Source organism: Choristoneura fumiferana, chromosome 14, assembly GCF_025370935.1.
Source record: "Choristoneura fumiferana chromosome 14, NRCan_CFum_1, whole genome shotgun sequence".
In the NCBI taxonomy this organism is placed as follows: Eukaryota; Metazoa; Arthropoda; class Insecta; order Lepidoptera; family Tortricidae; genus Choristoneura; species Choristoneura fumiferana.
This window is the reverse complement of record NC_133485.1, coordinates 334,992-362,805: the sequence shown is the minus strand read 5'-3', so window position 1 is coordinate 362,805 and position 27,814 is coordinate 334,992. Positions and strand designations below refer to the sequence as shown.

Here is a 27,814-nt window from a genome sequence, read left to right as displayed (position 1 = left end):
AACGTCTTTGCATCGGAAAAGGCAATCCTTTGTAAAAGGTGATGAGCAGTTGACATTAAACTATTGTATCTTAAATTATTCACACTAACAATCGTGAAAAATATAAATACTGTTTGTAACTATTGTTTGAGCGATACAGGAAAAAAGAAAGTATGAAGAGGGGTGAGGAAACTGTCATTTACCTACATTAAGTGAGCCATAGGCCACAGACCACAGACTTTGCATAATACTGACCATCTCCAACTGATAATGTATTTGAACATTTTTGAATATAAATCAAATTTGACGAGTGCTTATTAGTGGAAAGTGATCCCTGGACATTATAATTTTGCATTGTTCCTGCACCACTTTATAACACACGTTGGCATGATAATTTAGAGCTGTTCACAATCAAAAATGCGAAAACTTGACGTGAGCTCACTTATTCTGCAAAATAAGTGTCAGTCAAAATTAAATGACGCGCATCCGCACCTTAGCACAGGACACAGTTAAGACACAGTTTCCATTTTTATGACGCAGTTACAATTCCTGACTTATTATTTATTCGTAGCTTATAACAGAGTATTTTTGTAAAACTAGCTACTTTTTACCGTATGCTTAGCGCCTTTTTCTTTGGGCGAGGTGGCAACACGGTGTCGTCGGTCGAAAAAAAAAAACAAAGTGAAATGAAAAGTGTTGTTGTTGGAAAACTTAATACAATTTTTTATAAAAGTTTGTTGTTCTTTAAATGTAACAGTTAATTGGTGTCGTAGTTAAGTTTATTTTGATGTGAACCTCTAAGTAATAATATCAAGTAAAGGTGCGTAATAACACAAATAATGTGTAGGTACTTTGTACACTATAAACGAAATTAATTTGAAAATTGCTAACTCAGCTATTTATTCATGAGTCAAGTTTACCATCAGGAGTTTTAAATTGATCCGTATTTCGATTTAATTTACTATATTCGAGTCTCTTTGTCCACCGACCAAACCAACTCACATATATTTATATGCTTTCTAGTGTATACCCGCGGCTTTGCACGCGTAAACCACAGGTCCTGCTGTTGAATTACAATTCAGCGATTTTACTAAATTCCCATGGGAATCCCCACAAATTACATTGGGTTTTCATTGATGTTGCAACAATAACAACCATGCCAAAAATATGGGTGGTTCCCTAACTTATACGTATCTTCTTTTTCATACTAGTTGCACAGACAACTGGATACGGTACCGACTTGCACTAAGAACAACCATGCCAAAGTACATTGCACTGTCAAATTGTCAAACCCAACAGTTGAAATTTCAATTTTTAATTTCAGATCTCACGGGAATAGTAGGATAAAAAGTAGCCTATGTGTTATTCCTGATGTCCAGCTATCTACATAGTAAATTTCATCTAAATGTGTCCAGCCATTTTGGCGTGAAGGAGTAACAAACATACTCTCAGTTTCACATTTATAATATTAGTATAGAATTGCTGAATATTTAGAATTAAAACTAGAGAGGGAAAGAAGCTTTATCAAGGCTGTGTATTTTAAGCCAGATGAATCCGCTCAGTGCCCTTATCACATGTAGGATATAGGTATTGATAAGGCAAACAGGAAGGCTTCAACAAAAAAACCAATGCCTCGCTAACTGATAAATCTTTGACATGCAATTGAGGACCTTAGCACCCCATAGCCAACACTTAAGTTTCATGTTCGAGATTTGTCAGTTAAGTTGCCTGTAAAGCTGGTGCCGAGTTATTTTTACTTTTATTTATTTAAGTTTAGCTTAATTCATTATAAAATACTAACCATAGGGATAAGATTATAATTTGTTACTACTAACATGTTGGATTCTAAGTCCGAAATAAATGATTTGTATTTGTAAGCAGTGTTGGCACTTCATCATCTAATGAACTAATTGCTCTTTTCTGATTCTCTAAACTTTATTACACATAAAGGACTAAAACTAACGTTTTCAGTCAACTATGCGCAAATAAATGTTGAACTCTGTATTCAATAATTTCATTCCAGAATTACTGATTGAATCTGATCTCTTAACTCCACAAGATCTCAACTTTATTTTGTATACTCCCCCTTTAGCCTCTCTGAAAGCTTTCAACCCCCCAAAGGGTTTGTTATAACTCACGCTGAGAACCTGCTCTATGTTTCAAATATTTACAATTGATAAAAGTCACTGATATTTATGAGGGCAACTGTATATTGCAAGGTAAATCTATACTTTGAAAAGAAGTTGGACTTAACTGAACTAATTTTATTTATATAGGTACGCCAGGCTGTACAGGTAGGCAGGTAGGTTTGTAGGTAGGTGCTGTGGCTCTGGTTACAGGACTATGGCACATGCTGGGCTGAGTCCTTTTGGCAATTGGCAACACATTACAGTGCAATGTCTCTAATTTTTCTATCTTCTTCTATTTGTGTTTTTACTGTGTTTTTGTTGTGATGTAGTGTTTTTTTGTGTCAATAAATGTTGTGAGTTTGAGTTTTGTGAGGTACAATAAATAATAAAGTCCTAAAATTGTGGATTGATTTGTTGACATAACACAAACTGTTGAGTGAAATGTTTGTGTATGACAGATGACGGAGCTGGGGCAGCTGAAGTCGGTGCTGCGGTCACTGGTGGTGTCGTCGCCGGCGTGCGTCGACGCGCGCGGGCTGCTGCGCGACTACCGCAACATGATGGGCGAGGCGCTGCCGGCCGCGCGCTACGGGTACAGGGACCAGCTGCAGTTCCTGCGCGAGCGGTGCGCCGACTGCTTCCTGGTATGTTGCCGCTGCCCAGCTGCTCGTGGTGGTTTCTCTCAACAGAACCCAGTTTTCAAAAGCTAATTAGTAAGGCCCGGAATTTTGCGTGCGACTATTGACAGATTGTAGGGAGAGAGCACCGCTTTTTATCGATGTTATCGACAAATCAATAGTTTTTAAATAAAACCTCGAACTTTTGATGATACATACTAATTTCAGCAGTCATTGAATAAAAAATACGAAATATCGGAAAGTTTAATCTGTTTAAATTAATTAAGTTTACGAATACTTTATATTTTACAACCTGAGAAAACATCCCTCTGAGACCACTTAACGTTACGTTACTTGTTTGCCTACCCTTTGATAAAATAAAAGAGAAAATATTATTTTGTAATCCTCTAGTTCTTACCATAGCTCATATAAAGTATTTTATAATAATATTCCAAGCAAAAATATATTTACAATCATGTATTAAAGTTACAACATAAATTTATTAAAAAAAACTATCGATTTGTCGATAACATTGATAAGAAGCGGTGCTCTCTCCCTACAATCTGTCATAGCCGCACGCAAAATTCCAGCCCTACTAATTAGTCTAATAAGTACTAGTAACATCAGTGTTTTGTTTCATTTTCTCATTCAATTTACAAGACAAAACAATGACTAGACTTGTAAGTGCATCATTTTCCCAAAATCTTTTTCCTAGTAGCAAAATTTCCATTCACTTTTTTTCATTTGCACAAGCATGTGGTAATAAAGAAAAATAATAAATTAATCTGCTGTTGTGCTATGTACCTACTGTATAGCATCTTTCTAATATTCACAATGAAAAACAGGAAACAAAATTTCGGTTCTAGTTTTGGACGACACCGAAAATTAAAAAATAAAAATTATGAGTATTTTTAATGTTTAATTTTTGGGAACACCCAAATACTCCGAAATATTTTATTCCGAATTTGTTGACTCCGGTTTTCACAATTCCTAAGACATATAATTCCGATTACCTACTTAAAAACACGAAATTTATTTTTCCGAATTTCAAAATATCGACTTTTTAATATCCGATTTTTAAAATTACGAAGAATGAAAAGCACGAAATGTTATTGCATTTTCCCGAAGTACAGTATTCCGATTATCAATTTTCCGAAATGACATCGCTAACTCGGAAATATGACATTCGGCAAAATAAACTTCGTGGTTTTAATAATCGAAATCTTGATTTCGAATCTCGAATTAATATCAATCAATTTAGATAAATTGACCTGCATACTTAGGTTAGGTTAGGTTAGAATTGCGACATACGCGCCATAACTGCGCGAAATAGGAGCTCCGCGATCGTCGACCTTGTGTCACATAGCTGAAAATCAATAACAGTAAATACTGTTTTAGGCCAATCTAACCTACATATTGTAGCTTAAGTTAATAGGTCGGGATTTATTATTGATCGGTGTAATGATATTCGGAATTTTGAAAATCGGTATTTTAGTAATCGGAATTCGTATTTTTGTCATTTCGGATTATTATTAAGTCGGACTTCTTATTGTTCGGTTTATAAAAATTCGGAATTTTGAAAATCGTAATTTTAAACAGGCATTTTTAATTTTCGGATTTATAAAAATCGGATTTATGAAGAATCGGAATAGTCATAGGAATTTTAAAACATTCGGAATCATAAAAATCGGTATTTTGAAGTTCGTGATTCTGACTTTCAGAATTTCATAATTATTAATTCCCATAACATTAATTCGCATAACTGAATACGCACAATGTAATGCGCATGATGTGGATTGGCATAACTTTAAGTTGGCATAAGCAATTAAGCATAATTATTAAACAGTAAGTATATTATGATTAAATCAAATTTAATGAAATTTTATTTGTCAAGCAGTATTAAGTGACAAATTATGATTATTTTGATTGTCCATATTGCTTTATTTAATCGATTACATGTGAGAAGTGAAATACTATGTGAAAACATCTATATAATATCTATATGATACAAAAACCGGCCAAGAGCGTGTCGGACACGCCCAAAATAGGGTTCCGTAGCCATTACGAAAAAATTAAGTGATATTTTTCTAAGTATTTCGTATTTTATGCGGAATCTTCCAAGTTTAGGTATATTTTATACCTTAAGCTGCTATTTACTCTTAAACTACTAATAATTCTGAAGCAAACTTAGCCGTTATAGTTTTCCTTTTTTTTTGACTTACTATCATCCTGAATTTTTGCATATATCTGTGCAAAATTACAGCTTTCTAGCATTGATAGTCTCTGAGCACAGCCGACGGACAGACAGACAGACAGACATGGCGAAACTATAAGGGTTCCGTTTTTGCCATTTTGGCTCTGGAACCCTAAAAATATCTAACATTCTAAATATGTTCTGGACCTAAACCTAACCCAACCAAGTCGGTTTTGCCCTGACCAAGTTTATTCACTCGCTTGATAAAGTTATGCGAATTCATTTTATAACAGTTAAAGTAATAGTTAATAATGTTATGCATATTTCAATTATGCGGATTCTTTATTATGCTAAATAAGTGTTATGCTTCTTTATAATTATGCAAGTTCGCTGTTATGCATAATTATGCTATGCCAAATCTGTTAAGCGAATTCATTTAGGACAATTAATGTTATGCGAAATAAGGGACATCTTGTAAAACCACTATACTGTGAAATTAAACAACTTTTCCACGGCTTTTTTATATTAATTTTATTATGAATTTATTTATTGTTCTTATAAAGTTTTCTTCCATGTTATTAATTTATCCTGCTTCATTTTTAGGTATTAAAACTATTAATTAGACATGAAAACTTTCCCATTTATAATATTTGTAGGATTATATTAAAATGTTGCTGACTGTACCTGCGCGTTGCGACTTCAGAGAGAGCTAGAAGTTTGGCACAATCTGCAGGGCTACTACGAAACTCGAAAGTCGAAGTTCGTATCGTACCGTCCCTCTCGCTCTCATTAAATAGTATAAGTGTCAGAGGGACCGCACGACACGAACTTCGAGTTTCGAGTTTCGTAGTAGCCCTGCTGTAGCGACAATCGCTAGCCTTTCGCGACCTTCATTCAGCTAAATCGCTGACTTCTGCTCGCTCACATGAAATAAATCCCGTTCGATGTCTAATTCGCGGAACTAAGTGCTACTTAGACAATGATGTGTAATGTGAGACACGGCGCTGTCCCTAAGGTTCACAATGGCACATATTAACAGGCACCCGCGATGCGATGCGCGAATTCGATTTAATTGTGATGATTTTTCGCCTTATATCCCTGGACCATAGGGAAGGAATATCCATGATATAACGTCTAGTCCAGTGACTAATATGGGTGGGTAGGTGGTGAACATGTGGTACATTGAGCGATGTAGGTGGGTGGGTACTTATGGCTCGTGTCATTTTGTCATTCATTCGCGTATATCGCTTTGATACTTTTAAGAAAATACTTGTGCATTGCAATTTCGACGTAGCTATAGGATTAATTCAATTAAATACCTACGTATAAATGTAAAAAAAAACTAACTTGATAATAGTTAGCTGGTTGAAAGTTCTACTCATTATTCACATTGGCTAAACTTATAAGAAAGATGTGAGGATTAGGCTATCTTGTTGATTTTTGTACAAGTGATAAAATTGTTTTTTCGTGTTGCAGTTCAGCGGGCCGCCGAACAATCCGGTGCTGACGCCCATCGTGCCGGAGTCCCTCAGGCACATCGATGAATTCGTTCAGAAACAGAGAACAACCTCCAAGACAACTCGGTTGTAAGTACTCATGCTTTACACGGGTGAGCGCAGTAACGGTCGGAGCTATATACTTTTACACAAGTAGCTGACACTGCGAAATGTTCACAGCATGGGAAAGAGACGAAGCGTTCCAGAGCCCCGCCGACCGGAACCTCCGCGACAGACGAATCTAGTAGTTGACACTTTCACATGCAAAAAGGCGACGAGCAAAATGTCAGTTCCCGTAGAGGAACCCGTGAAGAAATCGGAAGTCGTCGCCCCGACGAAGAGGCCAGAAACGGTGGCTCCCGCGCAGAGAGAAGAGGCCAGGCCGGAAGTCGTGCCGCAGCTGCGCAAGCCAGAGCTGGTGCACGCCCGCAAGCCCGACGTGGTGCCGCAGAGCGACGCGCGGGAGGGGGCCGCCCGCGGGGAGGGGGCCGCCCGCGGGGAGGGGCCGCCGCCCGCAGGGAGGGGGCCACCCGCGGGGAGGGCCTCCTGGAGCGCATGCGCGCGCGCCGCGCCCGCGCCGGCGCCTCCACCGAGTCGCTCCACGACGACGACTCCGGCCGACACACTGACAGCAGTGAGTATAAATGCTACTACATCTATACTAAATAATTATAAAGAGGAAAGATTTGCATTTTTGTATATTTGGATGTTTGTTACGAATAAACTCAAAAACTACTAATGGACTGATTTCAAAAATTCTTTCACCATTAGTTAATTCTTACATTATCGCAAAGTGACATAGGCTATATTTATTACCAGAAAAAATTAGAGCTCCATACTAAAACTTCAATACTTAAGGTTTAAAAAATTAGCCATAAAGCATCTTCGTAGCATGCGCTGCGAAAACTATTGATGGCAAATTTTTCGAATATACAGGGTGTTTGGTAGCTACGTGCAAAGCCTAAGGGGGTGATAGCCGAGGTATTTTTGGTCATTTTTAGCCATATATGTCTTAGCCGAAATTTGATAAAAAAAAATCAATTGAAAATTTTAAAATACGGAGCTATTTATGTCAACTTGAAAGCTTTTTTTTTTTTTTTAGGAAAATACCTAGAATTTGATAGGCTCGAATGAATATTGCCCCAATGAGCGTTAATTTGTAAACAAAATCTTTTATTTCGGATAGTTTAATGTTTATTGGACCAAATGAAATAATTTTTAAGTGTCTTTCTTGCCACAAAAACAAAATGGAGGCTACCGAAATTACTAAAAAAGTCCTAGGTTGGAACAGTCATTTTTCCGTGCCATAAAAAAATCCTTGAAATTTTCATAAATTTTTATAAACATGCCTGCATTGTTCTGAACTGAACAGAAAAATGACTCTGTTCCAACCTAAGACATTTTTAGTAATTTCTAATGCCTCCATTTTGATATTGTGGCAAGAAAGACACTTAAAAATTATTTCATTTGGTCCAATACACATTAAACTATCCGAAATAAAAGATTTTGTTTACAAATTAACGCTCATTGGGGCAATATTGACTCGAGCCTATCAAATTCAGGGTATTTACCTAAAATATATAAATGTTCAAAAAATAAATAAATCGCCAGACATGTATATGGCTAAAAATGTTCAAAAATACCTCGGCTATCACCCCCTAAAACTTTGCATGTAGCTACCAAACACCAAATACATAAATATCTTCAAAAAACTTCTTTATTTATTTATTTATTTATTAAATAGCATGTAAGTAAAGCTAGTTCCAAAGGAAGCAAAGTTAATATTATTGCTATTAAACAACGGATAATTTATACTTAAATAGATTGATACATACTTAAATAGGAACGTCTTGAACACCTAAGACGCGAGAACAAAAATGGCCGACAAGTTTTGTATCCATAGTAAGGTTTTTATGGCTTATCCATTGTAAGCACTCGGCTGCCTGATGCCCTAGTGTCTAACGCATTTGAAATTATAATTGTTTTCACTATTTCTTTCTGTCAAACGGTCTAAGATGTGGGTAGAAAGAGACGGTGCATGTAATAGCAATCGCGAGCGGTATCGCGTTAGACAATACGGCTTCCGGTCGTCCGGCGCCGGCGGGCGGGCACTGACGCGTGGCGTGGCGTGGCGTGGCGTGTTGCAGGCTCGAGCAGCAGCCGGCGCGGCGCGCTGGAGCGGCTCAATGAAGACGTGGCGGCGCTCGTGGTCACGCAGCCGCAGGGCGTCTGGGCCAGCCAGCTGCCGCGCCTCTACCAGTCAGTATACTATACAGTGTGTAGCAGGCTGGAGCAGCAGCCGCAGGGCGTCTGGGCCAGCCAGCTGCCGCGCCTCTACCAGTCAGTATACTATACAGTGTGTAGCAGGCTGGAGCAGCAGCCGCAGGGCGTCTGGGCCAGCCAGCTGCCGCGCCTCTACCAGTCAGTATACTATACAGTGTGTAGCAGGCTGGAGCAGCAGCCGCAGGGCGTCTGGGCCAGCCAGCTGCCGCGCCTCTACCAGTCAGTATACTATACAGTGTGTAGCAGGCTGGAGCAGCAGCCGCAGGGCGTCTGGGCCAGCCAGCTGCCGCGCCTCTACCAGTCAGTATACTATACAGTGTGTAGCAGGCTGGAGCAGCAGCCGCAGGGCGTCTGGGCCAGCCAGCTGCCGCGCCTCTACCAGTCAGTATACTATACAGTGTGTAGCAGGCTGGAGCAGCAGCCGCAGGGCGTCTGGGCCAGCCAGCTGCCGCGCCTCTACCAGTCAGTATACTATACAGTGTGTAGCAGGCTGGAGCAGCAGCCGCAGGGCGTCTGGGCCAGCCAGCTGCCGCGCCTCTACCAGTCAGTATACTATACAGTGTGTAGCAGGCTGGAGCAGCAGCCGCAGGGCGTCTGGGCCAGCCAGCTGCCGCGCCTCTACCAGTCAGTATACTATACAGTGTGTAGCAGGCTGGAGCAGCAGCCGCAGGGCGTCTGGGCCAGCCAGCTGCCGCGCCTCTACCAGTCAGTATACTATACAGTGTGTAGCAGGCTGGAGCAGCAGCCGCAGGGCGTCTGGGCCAGCCAGCTGCCGCGCCTCTACCAGTCAGTATACTATACAGTGTGTAGCAGGCTGGAGCAGCAGCCGCAGGGCGTCTGGGCCAGCCAGCTGCCGCGCCTCTACCAGTCAGTATACTATACAGTGTGTAGCAGGCTGGAGCAGCAGCCGCAGGGCGTCTGGGCCAGCCAGCTGCCGCGCCTCTACCAGTCAGTATACTATACAGTGTGTAGCAGGCTGGAGCAGCAGCCGCAGGGCGTCTGGGCCAGCCAGCTGCCGCGCCTCTACCAGTCAGTATACTATACAGTGTGTAGCAGGCTGGAGCAGCAGCCGCAGGGCGTCTGGGCCAGCCAGCTGCCGCGCCTCTACCAGTCAGTATACTATACAGTGTGTAGCAGGCTGGAGCAGCAGCCGCAGGGCGTCTGGGCCAGCCAGCTGCCGCGCCTCTACCAGTCAGTATACTATACAGTGTGTAGCAGGCTGGAGCAGCAGCCGCAGGGCGTCTGGGCCAGCCAGCTGCCGCGCCTCTACCAGTCAGTATACTATACAGTGTGTAGCAGGCTGGAGCAGCAGCCGCAGGGCGTCTGGGCCAGCCAGCTGCCGCGCCTCTACCAGTCAGTATACTATACAGTGTGTAGCAGGCTGGAGCAGCAGCCGCAGGGCGTCTGGGCCAGCCAGCTGCCGCGCCTCTACCAGTCAGTATACTATACAGTGTGTAGCAGGCTGGAGCAGCAGCCGCAGGGCGTCTGGGCCAGCCAGCTGCCGCGCCTCTACCAGTCAGTATACTATACAGTGTGTAGCAGGCTGGAGCAGCAGCCGCAGGGCGTCTGGGCCAGCCAGCTGCCGCGCCTCTACCAGTCAGTATACTATACAGTGTGTAGCAGGCTGGAGCAGCAGCCGCAGGGCGTCTGGGCCAGCCAGCTGCCGCGCCTCTACCAGTCAGTATACTATACAGTGTGTAGCAGGCTGGAGCAGCAGCCGCAGGGCGTCTGGGCCAGCCAGCTGCCGCGCCTCTACCAGTCAGTATACTATACAGTGTGTAGCAGGCTGGAGCAGCAGCCGCAGGGCGTCTGGGCCAGCCAGCTGCCGCGCCTCTACCAGTCAGTATACTATACAGTGTGTAGCAGGCTGGAGCAGCAGCCGCAGGGCGTCTGGGCCAGCCAGCTGCCGCGCCTCTACCAGTCAGTATACTATACAGTGTGTAGCAGGCTGGAGCAGCAGCCGCAGGGCGTCTGGGCCAGCCAGCTGCCGCGCCTCTACCAGTCAGTATACTATACAGTGTGTAGCAGGCTGGAGCAGCAGCCGCAGGGCGTCTGGGCCAGCCAGCTGCCGCGCCTCTACCAGTCAGTATACTATACAGTGTGTAGCAGGCTGGAGCAGCAGCCGCAGGGCGTCTGGCCAGCCAGCTGCCGCGCCTCTACCAGTCAGTATACTATACAGTGTGTAGCAGGCTGGAGCAGCAGCCGCAGGGCGTCTGGGCCAGCCAGCTGCCGCGCCTCTACCAGTCAGTATACTATACAGTGTGTAGCAGGCTGGAGCAGCAGCCGCAGGGCGTCTGGGCCAGCCAGCTGCCGCGCCTCTACCAGTCAGTATACTATACAGTGTGTAGCAGGCTGGAGCAGCAGCCGCAGGGCGTCTGGGCCAGCCAGCTGCCGCGCCTCTACCAGTCAGTATACTATACAGTGTGTAGCAGGCTGGAGCAGCAGCCGCAGGGCGTCTGGGCCAGCCAGCTGCCGCGCCTCTACCAGTCAGTATACTATACAGTGTGTAGCAGGCTGGAGCAGCAGCCGCAGGGCGTCTGGGCCAGCCAGCTGCCGCGCCTCTACCAGTCAGTATACTATACAGTGTGTAGCAGGCTGGAGCAGCAGCCGCAGGGCGTCTGGGCCAGCCAGCTGCCGCGCCTCTACCAGTCAGTATACTATACAGTGTGTAGCAGGCTGGAGCAGCAGCCGCAGGGCGTCTGGGCCAGCCAGCTGCCGCGCCTCTACCAGTCAGTATACTATACAGTGTGTAGCAGGCTGGAGCAGCAGCCGCAGGGCGTCTGGGCCAGCCAGCTGCCGCGCCTCTACCAGTCAGTATACTATACAGTGTGTAGCAGGCTGGAGCAGCAGCCGCAGGGCGTCTGGGCCAGCCAGCTGCCGCGCCTCTACCAGTCAGTATACTATACAGTGTGTAGCAGGCTGGAGCAGCAGCCGCAGGGCGTCTGGGCCAGCCAGCTGCCGCGCCTCTACCAGTCAGTATACTATACAGTGTGTAGCAGGCTGGAGCAGCAGCCGCAGGGCGTCTGGGCCAGCCAGCTGCCGCGCCTCTACCAGTCAGTATACTATACAGTGTGTAACGTCGAGGTAAATATTACTCGTTTGTGTTAGCGTGATAAGTCCCGTTGGTGGTATTTTGACTACAAGTAGTAGTAGTTATGCGGGGCATCGAAGTAGCGCATTAGCATCAACGATTCCGGAATCGCGTTATTCCTTGGTGTCGGTTTTTATGTTGCGACCATGGGTTCGTAAAATTTCACGCAAAGAATCTACATACCCTATGGCGTGCATTGAGTAAGCAGCAGGGTAGGCAGCGCTAGTCCTGGTGGTGGGCTGTCTACCCTGCTGCGGCGCACACTACCAACTACCTACCCTGAAATCGAGCCAGGCACGCCGATGGTGCTACCTAGCCGTGCCACTGGAGTACGGAGATAGTGAGAGGTTCGAGAGGCTGATAGAGGGCCGTGTGTGCAGGGAGCGGTACGGGCGCGAGCTGAACTACTCGTGGCTGGGCTTCCCGTCGATCTCTGCGTGCGCGTGCGCGCTGCCCTCGGTGGCGGCGACGCGCGCGCCCGACGGCGACTGGCTGCTGCGCGACGCGCGCGCCCCGCCCCGCCCGCGCCGCCCCGCCCCGCGCGCCGCCACGCCCCCCGCGCCCCCCGCGCCCACGCCGCCGACCCCGAGGACGCGCTGCCCGGCATCGACTACGTACGTAACGAGCGCTCTATAACCGATCGCAGGAGGTCTGCACTCGAAACCGACATGATTTTACCCAACAGTACCGACCTGATACTTGGAAACCCAAATGGCTTCGAAATAATGTGGTAAATTTCGGTCTCGCTTCATCATCCCGGTATGAATAAATAACGTCGTGACATTGCCGACCTAATGGATACTGGAATGATAATCGGAAGCCAATATTTACGGTCGCTAATTATCAGGTCGATATTGATTATCGCGGTACGATTCATGCCGGACTGATATTTAGTCACAACATGGCTTTCAATGTGCATAGACCTATACGAAAAACAGGGTCGGTATTTCCATGTTGGTATTGTCGGGGCCGGTAAAGACTGGCACTCTTTTTTTCATAAACAGAACGTCATCCATCATGTGGTCGGTGTAACGTCGCAACGCAATGAGAGCGCGCTACAGATGGTGCAGGTCATCTGCGCGCGCGGCGCTATGTGTGTGTGCGTGCGCTTGTAATTATACAGCTTTATTTTGCGTGGCAGTGACGCGGCCAGCCACACAAAATCATCATCATCATCATCATCATCAGCCTACAGCAGTCCACTGCTGGACATAGGCCTCTTCCATGGCGCGCCACAACACTGTCTTCAGCCCCTCAAAACACAAAATAAAGCTGTAAATACAAGCTCTCTGCACACAGATGAGTTGAACTATCTGGAATGCAGTAGTCTCACACGGCCCCAGTTTGAATTGCTAACTTACACCACATTAAATTTCTTCGCAGGAGTGTGCGAATTTCCTCACAAGGTTTTCGCATATAAATAATGAAAAATTCAGAAGTGTGAGTCTGAGCTGGAGCCCGAGAGTTTACTTGAGAGGCCATAGGCCAGACCACTAGTAAATGCTACCGCTACAGGTTTTTCCGAAGCAGAACAATAAACAAGATAAAGTAATAATCATCATGATAGTAGATACCTAGTTGTTAGTCCACAGTTCACTTGCTCCGCACGGGACTGGGCCATGTCAATACTGGCTCTGTCTCTGTATGAAATTAATTGTATGTGCTGTGTTTGAAAGCAGCCCGGCCCGACCGAGCGGTACGAGCAAGTTTCTCTAAACGGGTTTCATGTTGCTGTGATAATGTGTCGATGACGATGTTTTTGATTGTATCCGAAAAACGTTTGTTCACACTGCGTTTAGTAAGTAAATGGTTTTGAAACGACAGTGATGGACGTGTTGTGTGTACTGTATGTGTGTGTATGTGTGTGTGTGTGTGTGCGCAGGACCCGGACGTGTTCCCGGCGGACTGCCTGAGCTTCGCGGAGAGCATCCCGGGCAGCAGCGTGGCCGGCGTCCGGCCCGGCGACATGCTGCCGCTCGTCGTCGGCGAGGTGAGCGCGCCTCCACTCTGCCCACTATTTAACCTCCAAACCCTCTGGCATTATTTCCCGCACGGTATTCTGAGTGGCCTCTTTCACGTTCCGATACCGGCTCCGAGCCGCGCCGCACCGCTCCGCCTCCGCTGTCAGTGGGTTTCTACTTCTAGCTTTACCGCTGACTCGAACACGCTTGCCGTCCGACGGGCTTGCTGCAGAGCTCGCTTCGAGATGTCGCGTTACGCAGTTATTTTCTTTTACTTAAATTCTTAGTATAAACAGATCCAGCCGATCTGGGGACATTATAGTTTACTCAGGATGGAAATTATCGGTATACAAAGATATGAAGCCGAGTTTAGACTTGCAAGAAAAATCGTGCAAGTCGCATACATTAATGATTTTTCGTGAAGCCTAAAGTCGGCTTAAGATTTACATTTTATCATCTTCAAAACGGTATCCGTTCATTCGCGGTGTGTTGTGTTGCAGGTGTACTCGCCGTCGCACATGTGGGTGCTGCTGCTGGGGCCCGAGTACGACCAGATGGAGGCCTACATGGACGAGATGACGTGAGTACTGCTCCCGACCTTAATCCCGGACCAGTCCAAACGGGAAACAACACACACACTATCCTTCCTATCCATAAGCTTATTGATAACATTATTGATGGTAACGCAGCTATATTCTTTAGGATGGACGTATCAATTTATTTCCAAGTCTCGCCCTGGTCATGGCCTACCAACTCCTACAAACTATATTTAATATTAAAAAAACAGCAATAGATGGCACTACCATTAACATTTTGTAAATTATAAAATGTAAATAAGCCGAATTAAGTAGAAATATTGAGATTAAAATAAAGACTAGCATATTTTATAAACACAACTTCACATCTACCTTAATTCAACTCCTTAATTTAAAGATAAATAAACACTACAAATAATAAATTGAGCATACGAAAATAAGGGCTACACGTAGCTACATTTTAGCTATGAGGCTTTCGTAGTGGTTTGCAATTGTGACGCTAGATGGCGAATAACCGGAATGCGCTTGCCCCACGCTTGTCGAAACTATTTGAGAGAAACATGCCATTCTCTCTCTACGACGTAAATAAGACAGAGACATCATGCGTCAACTTCATGTTGTATCTCAGGCTAGTGAATTTCGATGTCCGTGCTGTGTGACATTGACATTTATGACACAAGTGATTCGTGGACTTTTGAGGTTATTAAACAATGATCATAATCCATTATGTTGGATTGATGAAGATAGATAGCACAAATTTGCCAAGAATTGATACATTGATGGTCGGATTTGATACATTGAATCCAGATTTCTGCTCTGCCGAGCGGAGGAATGTCAACACTTCTATGTAAAGTACTTGCGCAGTGGATGTACGAGGAGTACAAAAATAAATATCTATTACCATCTGACTACTTGTAACTAATATTACCTATCTGTTTACAGATCAAGGGCAATATCAAAGGAATCATGTGGTGGCTGAAACGAAATGCTTAAAAATCTATTTGGTGAAATATAAAATATGTCCAGGCAGGATACAAGTTATGCTCCAACCAGTAGGTACACAGTGTCAGTACTGGCAGATGAAGAAGAAGAAGAAAAGGTTACAAGTGCTCTGTGTAAAGATTTTACTGCAGCTGTTACATTTTAATGTGATTGCACACTATAACAGTGAAGAGCCTGCTTGCATATCAGCATATTTAGGGTTCCGGAGCCAAAATGCTTTGCCATGTCTGTCTGTCCGTCCGTCCGCAGCTTTGCTGAGGGACTATTAATGCTAAAAAGCTGTAATTTTGCACAGATATATATGTAAACCACATGTAAACTATGCCGACAAAATGGTTACAATACTTATATTTTTTTAAATATGTTTCCGACCATTTAAGGACATTTCACACACACCATTTTCTGAGTAATTTTCTTTCATGTAATAAACATACATACATACATAAAATCACGCCTCTTTCCCAACGGGGTAGGCAGAGACTACATCCTTCCACTTGCTACGATTCTGCATACAACTCTCGCTTCCTCTACATTCATCAATCTTTTCATGCATGCACGTCAGTTTAGAGTACTCCTGACCCGACCTTTCTTCAGAACGTCCCCGATTTGATTGTGCTACGTTCGTCTAGGCCTTCCTCTCCCAACGTAATAAATACAGAGCTATAAACATTAAAGTGAAATTAAAGTGACTACCTAGTGAGTATGTTTATAAGTGTTTAATTAGTGATTCCTTTTTTGTTTATTTATGGCTATTTTATATCATATTTATCTAACAAACCCTGTGGCTCGTATCAATGTTGTTGCATTGTACCCTATGAGTATCATAACATGTTATTTTGTGTTAATAAAATGCATTATAAATTATAAATATTGATATGATATTTTATTTACCTGCCTCACTAATTAACGAAATATGATCGATAGATGTAGTTCAATAAACACAGTCGTTACTATGATAGCTATGTTTATGCAAGAAATGTGTGATAATGTACAGTACTACAGTATATATAGTTCCTCCACTTATACATACTGTAAGAAATCACACAAACCCATCTATTACCACCACTACACTACACTGACATTTCGTTTCGAACTCAACCGGAGCTCATCTTCAGAGCAACACAACACCACTGTTCACTATGCTACCAGATTCACCAATTTATTGCCAGTTATTGTTCGATTTGATGAAATGTTGTGTTGCTCTGAAGATGAGCTCTGATTGAGTTTGAATGTTGGTGGTGATAGATGGATTTGCATGTGTTCTTACAGTGAAAAGGTGGAGGAAATGCATGAACACACATTTCTGGCATAAACATAGCTAGCTATCATAAAGTTGCAGGTGAGCAAAGTAATTGTTTCAGTTAAATTGATAATATCAATTTGATATGGACCTCCGCAAAGTAAACGCCTGATTCAATAAATTATCTAGGTGTGATTGAATAAAAATCGCCTCAGACACATTACTATTTATTTATGCAGATAGAAGTTGATTGTTGAGTAATCAGTCGTATTGGTGATGATACCACATCTTTCACAGTTGCACTGAACTGTACCCGTTTACTTCTATGTCATTTAAAATATATGCTAGAATACTTTGTGAGCATGATGTGATGATGCTGTACAACTTGACAAGACACATGTTTGTGAAGCGGCTGAACTTGTACTGCTTGAATTGAATATTGTGTTGTACTACTCGCACTGCTTTGTCATCTCGGTAGAAGTACATGAAGGTATAGCATCCTCCTTAGTTTAGTAACTCTGGAAGCAATGAATACAATTATTGATAAAAAAAATATAATCATCTTTCAAGGAACCAGTCTATTTATTTTTATTATGTATGACACATTCTTGTTACCTTGATGAAAACATGATGTTGACATTTTCATGGAATAGATTTGTTTAATATCTTCTGATGAAGGCATTACTGCTGTTTTCTCAGAATCATGCTGTAGTTTGTCTGGTGTTGGCGTTTTCTGACAGCCTGGTAGTCAAATTTGGATGATAATGCAGCGTGATGAAGCTGGATTTCATTCGGATTCTTTTAACTGAACCCATTATTTTATACTAATTATACATTCCATGTCATTTTCTTTCTAACTGAAAAGTTTAATAACACAAAATTGTATTACGCTGACTAGTACATAACCTTAAAACTTGTAATTGTTATTATTGATGATACTTAAAGTTTTTGGAGAAACTGAATAAGTTGAGTAAGTACTTACAACATAGGTGTTCGCAAAAATAAACTTTATTTCTGTCGATAGAGAACCTGTGACACGGATGAGAAATTACCAACTTTTTCTACTTTAAATATAAAATTAATCCATTAGGATGATCTTTTAATGGACTTTTTGTTTCAATATACTTAAACAATTGACCATTTAAATAAAAAAGTTTCGTAAAATACTTGCTGTTGCTTATTTTAGCTTAGGGAGCACGTGAAAACGAGCAATGTGAAAATGACCCTAAAATGCAACCCTACTTATTACGGCCGCGGGCGTTTTCAGTAACAACTGCACCAGTTAAGGTGCTTTGGGGTAATTCCGCTAGGATTTTTGTTGAGTTGACATGACGTTTGTAATTTCGTTAATTACTCCGAGTTGATACTTTATATTTAAAGTCTTACAGCCTTATTCACAAAAAGTTAGAGCCTCCTTGAAGGCTCCTTGAAGGTCCGATGCTAAAAAACATGATTCATAAACGTCTGTTAGCGCTAATCAGTCGATCAAGGCTCTGCTAAAGTTAGAGGACCGTAGACCCTCCTTTAATCTCCCTGCTAAATCAAAAATGCCGCCACAAGTTTGAACAGCTGACTTTGACAAGAGCAAAAAAACCATACCGAAGATATTTTTAGTGAAGGGAGGGTTACGCAAAAATTAATAAAAAAACCAGGAAAAATTATTTTCAGGAATTTGAAATCCTCTAAATTAGGTACCTATTTATTACTGCTACTTTACTACTTTACTAACAATAAATATGAAAAAAACAAAAATTAGGATGATTAACATAATTACGGCTTTTTGCACTTAGGTACAACATAAACATGCGGATCGGAAATGGCGGGAAAACAAACATCTCGCTAAGATTGGTTTTTTGGAATATTTTTTTATTTTTACCAAACCATAATCATTTCCAAGAAGCAAGTATGCAAGCAAACATGCAAGAAAGCATGTAAGCAAGCATGCAAAAATAAATCAAGAAGTCATCATCATCATCAGCCTATAGCAGTCCACTGCTGGTCTTAGGCCTCCTCCAATGAGCGCCATTGCACCCTGTCCTCGGTTAGATGCATCCAGCTTCTTTACTCTAGTGATTGTCGGCTTTTCGACAGATATGATTAGCCCACTGCCACTTCAACTTGCTAAATCTCTGAGCTATGTCGATGACCTTAGTTCTGTGTCGGATAACCTCGTCGCGTATTCTATCTTTCAGAGAAACTCCGAGCGTAGCTCGTTCCATAACTCACTGAGTGACCTTGAACTGGTGGATTAGCCGTACTGTGAGTGTTCACGTTTCATCTCCGTATGTAATGGCGGGTAGGACGCACTGACAATGACGTCACCGTGTCTCACTCCTCTGCGCAGTTGGATGGGTTTGGACTTCTGATCCTGTACTTGGTCACTCATTGTGGCGGCTTCGTACAGACATCTCAACACTTCGATATAACGAAAGTCTACTTGGCATCGCTGTAGGACAGCAGAGGTTTCAACAGTCAAACGCCTTCTCATAGTCCACAAATGCCAGACATAGGGGCTGATTATACTCTTCGGACTTCTGTATAATCTGCATTACTGTGTATATGTGGTCTATAGTACCAAATTCTCCGCGAAACCCAGCCTGCTCCGGTGGCTGAAACTCGTCAAGTGTCTTGGCGAGACGATTCGTAATAACTCTAGAATACAGCTTATAAACATGGCTTAATAACGAGATAGATCGGTAATTTTTCAAAAGGGTTTTTTCTCCCTTTTTAAAAAACTGAACTACTAAGCTCTCGTTCCCCGCCTTTGGAGTTCTCCCGCAGTGAAGAGCAAAGTTAAAAAGGCTCTGCAGCTCCTGTATAAGGGGAGCTTCTCCAACCTTCAGCAACTCCATTAATTCCAATTCAGTAATTCCATTTTCACCGGGGGCTTTTCCATTCTTAAGCTGTCTCAGAGCCAGCACGGTCTCGTCTTTGCTGATCTCTGGCAGTTAGTCGGTGTAGTGACGGGTTAGGGTGGCTCTCAAATCGTGGCGTTCACGCTGTGGGCAAGGGGCACATGCAGCGTATAGTTGGCCATAGAAATCCTCGACTCCGCAAAAATCTCCAGCTTCGACATAATGGTTCGACCATCGTGAGTTTTAAGCTTCGTCAGGTGGCTCCTTCCGAGCTGCTGAGTGAATACTTTGGACCCTCGGTTCCGCTCTGTTGCCAAGAGGCGGCGTGACCTACGGAGCTTCAAAAAACGTCTCATTAAATATAACCCCGTTTACAGAATTACCCCAAAGCACCTTACTATTTAAAATACCTAAATCTCGATAGGTGTGCTTCTAATATTTTATTTCCCTCAATTTCCCCAGGATCAAGTCTCCTGACCTTGACCTGATAACAAAGGGACAAACCAGCAGGGGTACTACAAAATACGAAAATCGAAGTTCGTGTCGTTCGGTCCCTCTGACACTTATACTATTTCATACGAGAGCGAGAGAGACGGTACGATACGAACTTCGATTTTCGAACTTCGGTGTATCATTTGAAACAAAAAAACAATTTTCCAAATAGGTATAATACGCGACACGTAAGTAAACCTGAGCCAAAAATGAGTAAAAAATACATAGTTACAATAGTTAAGAAAGTGGTTTCCTAAAATTGTTCGCAATGATCCGTTTCCGTCACGTCGATTCCGAAACCTCGATTGATTACGCACTGACCAGCGGCCGTGAGTAGGTTATATAACGTAGCGCCATCTACCAACCCTGTGATGTCCTAGTCAAGCTATAGATTGGGACAACGAGCGACAACCGTGTCCTTAGTGTCTCACTAGATGGTGTTATTTGTGGTGCCATCTATTGGAAATCAAAGAAAAGAAAAATAGCCAGTTGAATAGCCAGTATTAGGGTGATACCATTTGCTTGTACTAAGTGGTGTCTCTGTTGTATATGTACTCTGTGCCCTGGTTTATGTAGTCACGCAATAAAATCAAATGTTTCTGATAATCAGAGGCTTAATTGTCTAATACGCTTGGAATTACAACCGTTTACGCTACTTTTTTCTGTCACACGGTATTCGCTGGGTGCGAACTACTAGGTGGGGGTAATGATATATATCGCAGCGCTCATAGTGGCCAAAAGTAGAAATAATGTAGGCTCTGTCATTAACAAAGCAATTTGTTTACACTTAACTACCTAGAGTAATAGATGTTTGTGTTATGATGCGAGCTTGAATTATTGAACACTGTCCCTGTTTTGTTCTTAATTCCTCTACATCCTGGACATGTCCAGCAGATACCAACAATTTTCCTTTTGAAATGGTTTGTGGTTGAAATTTTATATTGGAGTGACATTCACAAACCCGGTCTTCAAAATGATACTCATTTCGATTTGAAAACCATATTTAATTTATTACTAGCGATACAAGAACAATTATATATATGTTTACTATTAGTTGAAGAAACCATTAAAATAGCTTTATCGTTAAAGTACAACTAAACATGAAGTAAACAAACCTTGACATATCCAAAATAAAACACACTTCTTGAATAAATTTTACTTATCTCATTTAATTTTAATGACCAAAAATGAAATCACAACCCTTTGTCCACCCAAATCACTGTATCACAGTAATTTTGTATTATAAATTAATACGTGATATTAGTGATTTTTGTCACAAAGTCGCGATGAAATTTCAAAACGTCAAAGCCCTAGAGCCAACAAAGTTGCGGACGCTAGGTGGCGCTGATGTCCTGCACAGAGCCAATAGCTTGAGAAACAGATGGCGAATGCTGGCGCGAGCGCCCGTGCATTAGACGATGTGGCCGCTGGTTTACCAAAATGCGGTATGGGTCTCACCGGTCAAGAAAAACTAACGTTGTCAGTTTAAGTAACTGTAACGTTAACGAGATCGGAAAACGATGTCAGTTGCTGTAATCTAGCTTAATTAAACGCACGAACGCATGCGTGTTAAGAAGAAATTGTGTCAAATATTTTTTTTTCGTCTGGGATGTGGGGTTATTTAAGGAGGAGAAAGATAAAAGTGTTGTGTCCAGGGAGTACTACACTAAAGGAGAGGGCGCGCGGCGCGTGCTGGCGGCGGGGGCGCGCCGCCCCGGCCAGTACTGCAGCAGCGTGTGGGAGGGCGACTGGCACCGCTCGCTCATCGTGCAGATCCTCGACAGCGACACCGTCAAGGCGAGTCTTCACTGACAGTTTTAATCTTATTCTGATTACAGTTGACGGTTTTTTGTTCAGCACGGGTTTCCTGTTGATTCAAGTTGGGCCCCTGCCGAGCCACAAACATTACGAGGGCTACTAATCGAATCAGTTGTTAGATCCTGTCCGCACTGCGATTTTTTTCAGCGCGGTTTCTTTCTCGCAATTCTGTAATACATCGAATCTCGTACGAGCATTTGCACTGGCGGTAAAAATTCGCAAAGGAATCGTAAAGCAAATAAATATCGTGCGGTGAAAATTCGCAGTGAGAACAGGACCTCAATCTTACGTCAAAGAATCAAGGAAGCACGTCACGTAAAATAATCGCACGTCAATAAACGGCGTCGTGTGCGCAGGTGCGGCACGTGGACTACGGCACAGTGGACACGGTGGCGGCGGCGTCGCTGCGGCCGCTGCGGCGCGCGTGGGGCGGGCTGCCGGCGCGGGCCGTGCGGGCGCGCCTGGCCGGGCTGCGGCCGCCCGCCGCCTCGCGCCGCTGGCCGCGCGCCGCCGCCGCGCACTGCCTGCGGCTGCTGAGGGACCGCCGGCTCGTGGGGAACGTGGTCGCCGTAGACCCCGAGGTGAGCCCGGCGCGCTGGGGCGGGCTGCCGGCGCGGGCCGTGCGGGCGCGCCTGCCGGGCTGCGGCCGCCCGCCGCCTCGCGCCGCTGGCCGCGCGCCGCCGCCGCGCACTGCCTGCGGCTGCTGAGGGACCGCCGGCTCGTGGGGAACGTGGTCGCCGTAGACCCCGAGGTGAGCCCGGCGCGCTGGGGCGGGCTGCCGGCGCGGGCCGTGCGGGCGCGCCTGGCCGGGCTGCGGCCGCCCGCCGCCTCGCGCCGCTGGCCGCGCGCCGCCGCCGCGCACTGCCTGCGGCTGCTGAGGGACCGCCGGCTCGTGGGGAACGTGGTCGCCGTAGACCCCGAGGTGAGCCCGGCGCGCTGGGGCGGGCTGCCGGCGCGGGCCGTGCGGGCGCGCCTGGCCGGGCTGCGGCCGCCCGCCGCCTCGCGCCGCTGGCCGCGCGCCGCCGCCGCGCACTGCCTGCGGCTGCTGAGGGACCGCCGGCTCGTGGGGAACGTGGTCGCCGTAGACCCCGAGGTGAGCCCGGCGCGCTGGGGCGGGCTGCCGGCGCGGGCCGTGCGGGCGCGCCTGGCCGGGCTGCGGCCGCGCCGCCGCCTCGCGCCGCTGGCCGCGCGCCGCCGCCGCGCACTGCCTGCGGCTGCTGAGGGACCGCCGGCTCGTGGGGAACGTGGTCGCCGTAGACCCCGAGGTGAGCCCGGCGCGCTGGGGCGGGCTGCCGGCGCGGGCTGGGGCGGCTATTCTATCTGCTATCGATGCTGCGGAGCCAGTCGAGTGCCGGCCGGTCTTTTAGGCGCTCTGCCTCGATTGACCTAATCCGTCGGGTCCCGGACACTGCTTCCATCCGAGCTGCATTAATCCGTAGAATTGTCTGTAAGAACGGAAACAAGCGGCTGCACGTCGGTGCCATACCATACTCTAGTTCTGAGAGTAGGATCTAATATTTATAATACGTTTATAATATAAAGTTTTTTGTACTGATTTGTGGTGTACGATAAAGAGTATGTTAAGTATTTTCTCTAGGTGTCGCTTAGCGCCGATGGCCTAGGCCTACATTAGGTATGATCGTGTTAACTGAGGTCGGTCCTCTGTATTGGTGTGTGCAGGAGAACATCTTGGAGCTGTTCCTGATCGACACGACGACCGCGGTGGACGTGAACATCACGGACGAGATGATCAGCGCCGGCCACGCCGACCCGCGCCCGCGGCCCGCGCTGCCGGTGAGTGCCGGCGGCTCCGGGGGCTCCGGGGGCTCCGCGGGCTCCCTCGGGGCGGCGCGCTGGACGTGCGCTCGCTGGCCGCGCTGCTGCTGCGGCTGCCGCGCGACGCCAGCGACGACAGCGAGGACGAGTCCGCCTCGCAGGCGGCCGGCCGGCCCGCGCGCCGCCTGCGACCCTGGGACGGCGACCCGCCCGCCGCCGCGCCCCCGCGCCCCCTGCGCCCCCGCGCCCCCGCGCCCCCCGTCGCGCCTGGCCGAGCTGCGGCGCCGGCAGCGCGCCGCGCCCCCTCGCCCCCCCCGCCCTCGCCCCGCCCCCGCCCCAGTCCACGCTGAGCGCGGCGACGGCGTCCGCGGTGTCGCTGTCCAGCCAGCTGCTGCTGAAGAAACTCGCGCTCCGCAACAAACTACGCACCCAGTAGCGGGCTGCCCGCCGCCCGCCGCCCGCCCGGCTGGATATGTTCAACGATGTTAAAAATTAAAAATATCCTTTAACGTAAATTGATTGCTTTTACTGCTTTAACTTAAAATATCGCGGATTCTTTATTATATCCGACTCTCCTGAATGACTTGACGCATTTTTACGTTTGTAATTGCATAAAGATGAATCATTTTATTTTCTAACTTGTAATCTATCTTAATCGATTTCTTTCTTTAAAAAAATGTATTTGTAGGGCGACCTGCTGTGTAGTTTAGGTATATATACTCGTATGCCTAGTTAATGTAAATTTTACTCAGTACTTTTTTTACTTTCATACTTGCTAAAAACCAATATTTCCTGGCCTTGACACGATCTGACGAAATTCCTGTAATTTCGAGTCGAATGACGTAAATTGGACGCCGCCGACGAGTCACGTTGGTATTGTTTTACTTCTCATGCTCCCCGCGACGTGATCAATGAAATAAGACATTTTCTGACGCATAATAAATAAATAAATAATAATTTGTATTAAGGTTTTCTAAATGAATTTTTTAATATAAATTTGTACTTTTATTTACCACACGAGAACACTTTTGCAGTGCTTTTTGTAAAAGTCACTTTTTTACTAATTTTGTTGATGCACATCAAACGCGTGTAAAGTTCAAAAATTGTTGGTCTTATTTAGAGCTTTATCTGACCTAAGACAGGTGATGTATAACTGAGCAGCAGTCTATATCGTTTTAGGCGATTTTGATACGCGTCATAGTAAAATTATAATTCAGTTGCGACTCGATATTGTGTAGTTCTGTAGTGGTTGACATACTTTGAGCTACGTTTTAAGAAAACATTTTTTCGTGTAATCGCTATGATGAGCCGAGTGCCGCCCGACCAGTCGCGGGCGCCCGCGAGCGCGACGCCGCCAGGCCTGCCTCGCGCCGGCCGCCGCGCACCCCACCCGATGACCCGATGACCCGACGACCCGACACCGGGGTGCCGGCGGACTTCTCGGGCGATGACCTTCCGATTTGCAGAAGCGAAGCTAAAGCGCACGGGTAAAGTCTCGCGCGTCGGTCACCGCTCCAGAAGTTCGCTCGGTCTCCGTCGCCGTTCGGCGGACCGCACACGGGGCGATATGTTGAGATGGGGCGAACAGACTCGACGCGATCAAACAGTATCCGCGGGCGCGGGCGCGGGCGGCCGGTCCCGAGCCCATCTCAAGATGTCGCCGGCGGCGGGGCGCGGGGCGCGGGCGGCGGCGGGGGCGCGGGGCGGCGGCGCGGGTGCTGACCGCGCGTGTGGTTGCCGTTGCAGGCGACGGAGAGCTACCTGTACCCGCTGTTCGAGGCGCTGGAGACCGGCGCCACGCCCAACTACGCGGAGATCCACGCGCTGCTAAGGGACGGCATCGCGCTCGACTACGTGGAGGCCTACCGCCGGCACGTGCCCGCGCTGCTGCCCGAGCCCGCCTCGCCGCCCGCCTCGCCGCCCCCCGCGCCCCCCGCGCCGCCCGCACCCCCTGCGCCGCCCGCGCTCGTGCGCTCGTGCCGCTGCTGCTGGCCTCCGCGGCGGACCTGCCCGCGCCCGAGCCGGCCGACAGCCCGCCCGGCGAGCCCGACCTGCCCGACCTGCCCGAACATGTCGAGGCGGCTTCTACACCCGTGCCCGAGCCCGAGCCCGAGCCCGAGCCGGAGCCCCCGGCGGACGAAGCCCTCCCGGAGTCGAATCCGGAGCCCGCCCCGCGCGGCCGCCCGCGCCGCTCGCGGTGCCCGCCGCGCCGATATCGTACACCCCGCGGCCGCTGCGGCCCCCGCCGCCGCGCCCCGTGCACCCGCCGGCGTTCTACGCGGTGCCGCAGCCGTGCTACCAGGCGTTCTTCCCTGCGCCGTTCGCGCCGTACCGGCCGCCGCACCCCGCGCAGTTCTTCCCGGCGGTGCCGCAGTGGGCCGCGCCCCCGCCGCGCCCCAGCCCCGGCCCCCGCCCCCGCCGGCGGGCGAGGTGCGCCTGTCGGCTTCCGAGTGCGAGATCTTCGAGCTGCTGTCGCGCGTGGACCTGAACGCGGCGCACCGCTACATGACGGAGCAGCTGCGGCGCGCGCGCGGCCCGCGCCCCCGCGCCCCCCGCCCTCAACCCGCTGGCGCCCGTGTTCCGCTTCGGGACGCCGCCGCAGCCCGCGCCGCGCCCGCCGCCGGGCTTCGAGGGCCACGTGCCGCGCGACCGCCGCTACTGACACCCCCCCCCCCCCCCACGCCTACTGCTAGTGACGTCGTGCCGAGCACGATGAGAGTACAATCGCGCCCCGCCTACCACGGACTACCTCATTCATTATAGTGATTGAATGTTTGTAAAAGTTTTATAATTGTTAACATAGAATCTCGAAATTTATTGCTTAGTCGCGGTCGCGTATTAAGTGACGCTGACCGCTCTAATTCCTAAGACAAAGTTATTGTTTTTTGATTAATCATTATTTGAATGGATCTTTAAAATCATTTTTTGTTCTTTCTTTTAATTCTAAGAGTATTGATTGTAAGCTACCATTTAGGTAGTATATTGAAGTATTGTTGTATCTGATACACTTTCGCGATTATTTTTCTTAGTGATAAGTCTAGATTTAGGTATTTTTGCTTTATTTCGTTACGTACAAGTTTGTTATCTATGTATAGGTAAGTATACGAAAAATGAGTAGCGGGTTCAGACGACGGAACGGTTGAAACTGACGACGACGTCCTGAACGGCTTAGACCAACCCGCGCCACCCTAGTCGTGTCGCTCACTGTCAGCCGTTCCGTACAAACTGCCCACTCCTAACGCGTTATACATCTGTTCGCCGAGAGTTGACAGCTGATAATTGTGATAGTTCGAAGTAGTGGCGGTTATAATGACGCGCGTCGCTCGACACCGCGCGAATCGAGTCTCGTGGTACAAACCTACCAGGCAATTAGTTCTCGTCAGACGCGCGGCCGGGCCAGCGTGTAGACGCGACGGCCATATTGCCATTTCGTTTTGGAATGGGATTGGAATGCCTCATTTTAGTGTTTGCTTGTTTTCTACTTTATAAAGTTAATGATTGTTTTCATCGGTAAAAATAATTACTGGGCCGCATTTGTAATCAGAATAACGTAAGAACCCCTGATGTTTATATTTTTCAATCAACTATCGGCGAACAGATAGATTAGGGAATGACATGTTTATAAACGTGCAAACATTTTTGCTCCCCGCTGACATTTGAGTTATATTGTTATGTAGGTGCTATAAATTCAATAGAACGCTAGAGTAGCGCTAAAGTCCGGCCAACGTGAGCTGCACTCTAGATCTGTGATAACACGCGACCGTGATCCTTGTTATAATACAAGACGCGTCGCTAACACATTAAAGAATATTTTCAATATTTCAGTCTTTTATTTGTAATCTCCAACCGTATCTACCTACTATAAAATTAATCTATTAGTTATTTCATTGAAATAGCATCTCCAAATTCCCCAATAAAAAATTACACCGAGGTTCATTATTATTAACCCTACAGGTTGCCTGTGTAAAATCCTGGAGATATAACAAAATCTTTGTTTCTGGCACTTTATTTTTCTTTCTCAATACACCTACTGGCAGTAAAAACTTAAAAAATAGGATTACAAATTTTTCGGCGAATAACGTTTGGCAACCTGTTTCATTTCGCAACTTTTCATTTCCCAACTGATTAATATTTCTGAAACTGTAAATATTTCAGGATTTTTATAAAATTAACCTAACCTAACCTACCCTAAAGGGTTCTACACGATGGCCCTGAAATAAATCCTGAAATATTTACAGTTTGCGAAATCAGTACTCGTAAAAAATATATTTATTTATTTAAGAAGAACCAACAGCTAAAACACAATATATGTAGAAGGAATAGCAACACAGAGCCAATTACAGGA

The 27,814-nt window shown here is 46.4% G+C and overlaps 1 protein-coding gene across 1 annotated transcript; it reads left to right on the top strand.

Moving 5' to 3' along the window:
- Positions 1 to 284: 284 nt before the first annotated feature.
- On the top strand, positions 285 to 27,288 carry LOC141434597 (uncharacterized). Its single transcript, XM_074097018.1, is given in 14 exon segments — positions 285 to 799; positions 2,567 to 2,752; positions 6,396 to 6,505; positions 6,596 to 6,935; positions 6,938 to 7,049; positions 8,563 to 8,674; positions 12,170 to 12,306; positions 12,309 to 12,403; positions 13,672 to 13,779; positions 14,251 to 14,330; positions 21,531 to 21,672; positions 22,050 to 22,274; positions 23,374 to 23,487; positions 25,216 to 27,288. Coding segments are annotated over 13 exon segments (2,778 nt in total). The 5' UTR covers positions 285 to 799; the 3' UTR covers positions 26,233 to 27,288.
- The last annotated feature ends 526 nt before the right edge of the window (positions 27,289 to 27,814 follow it).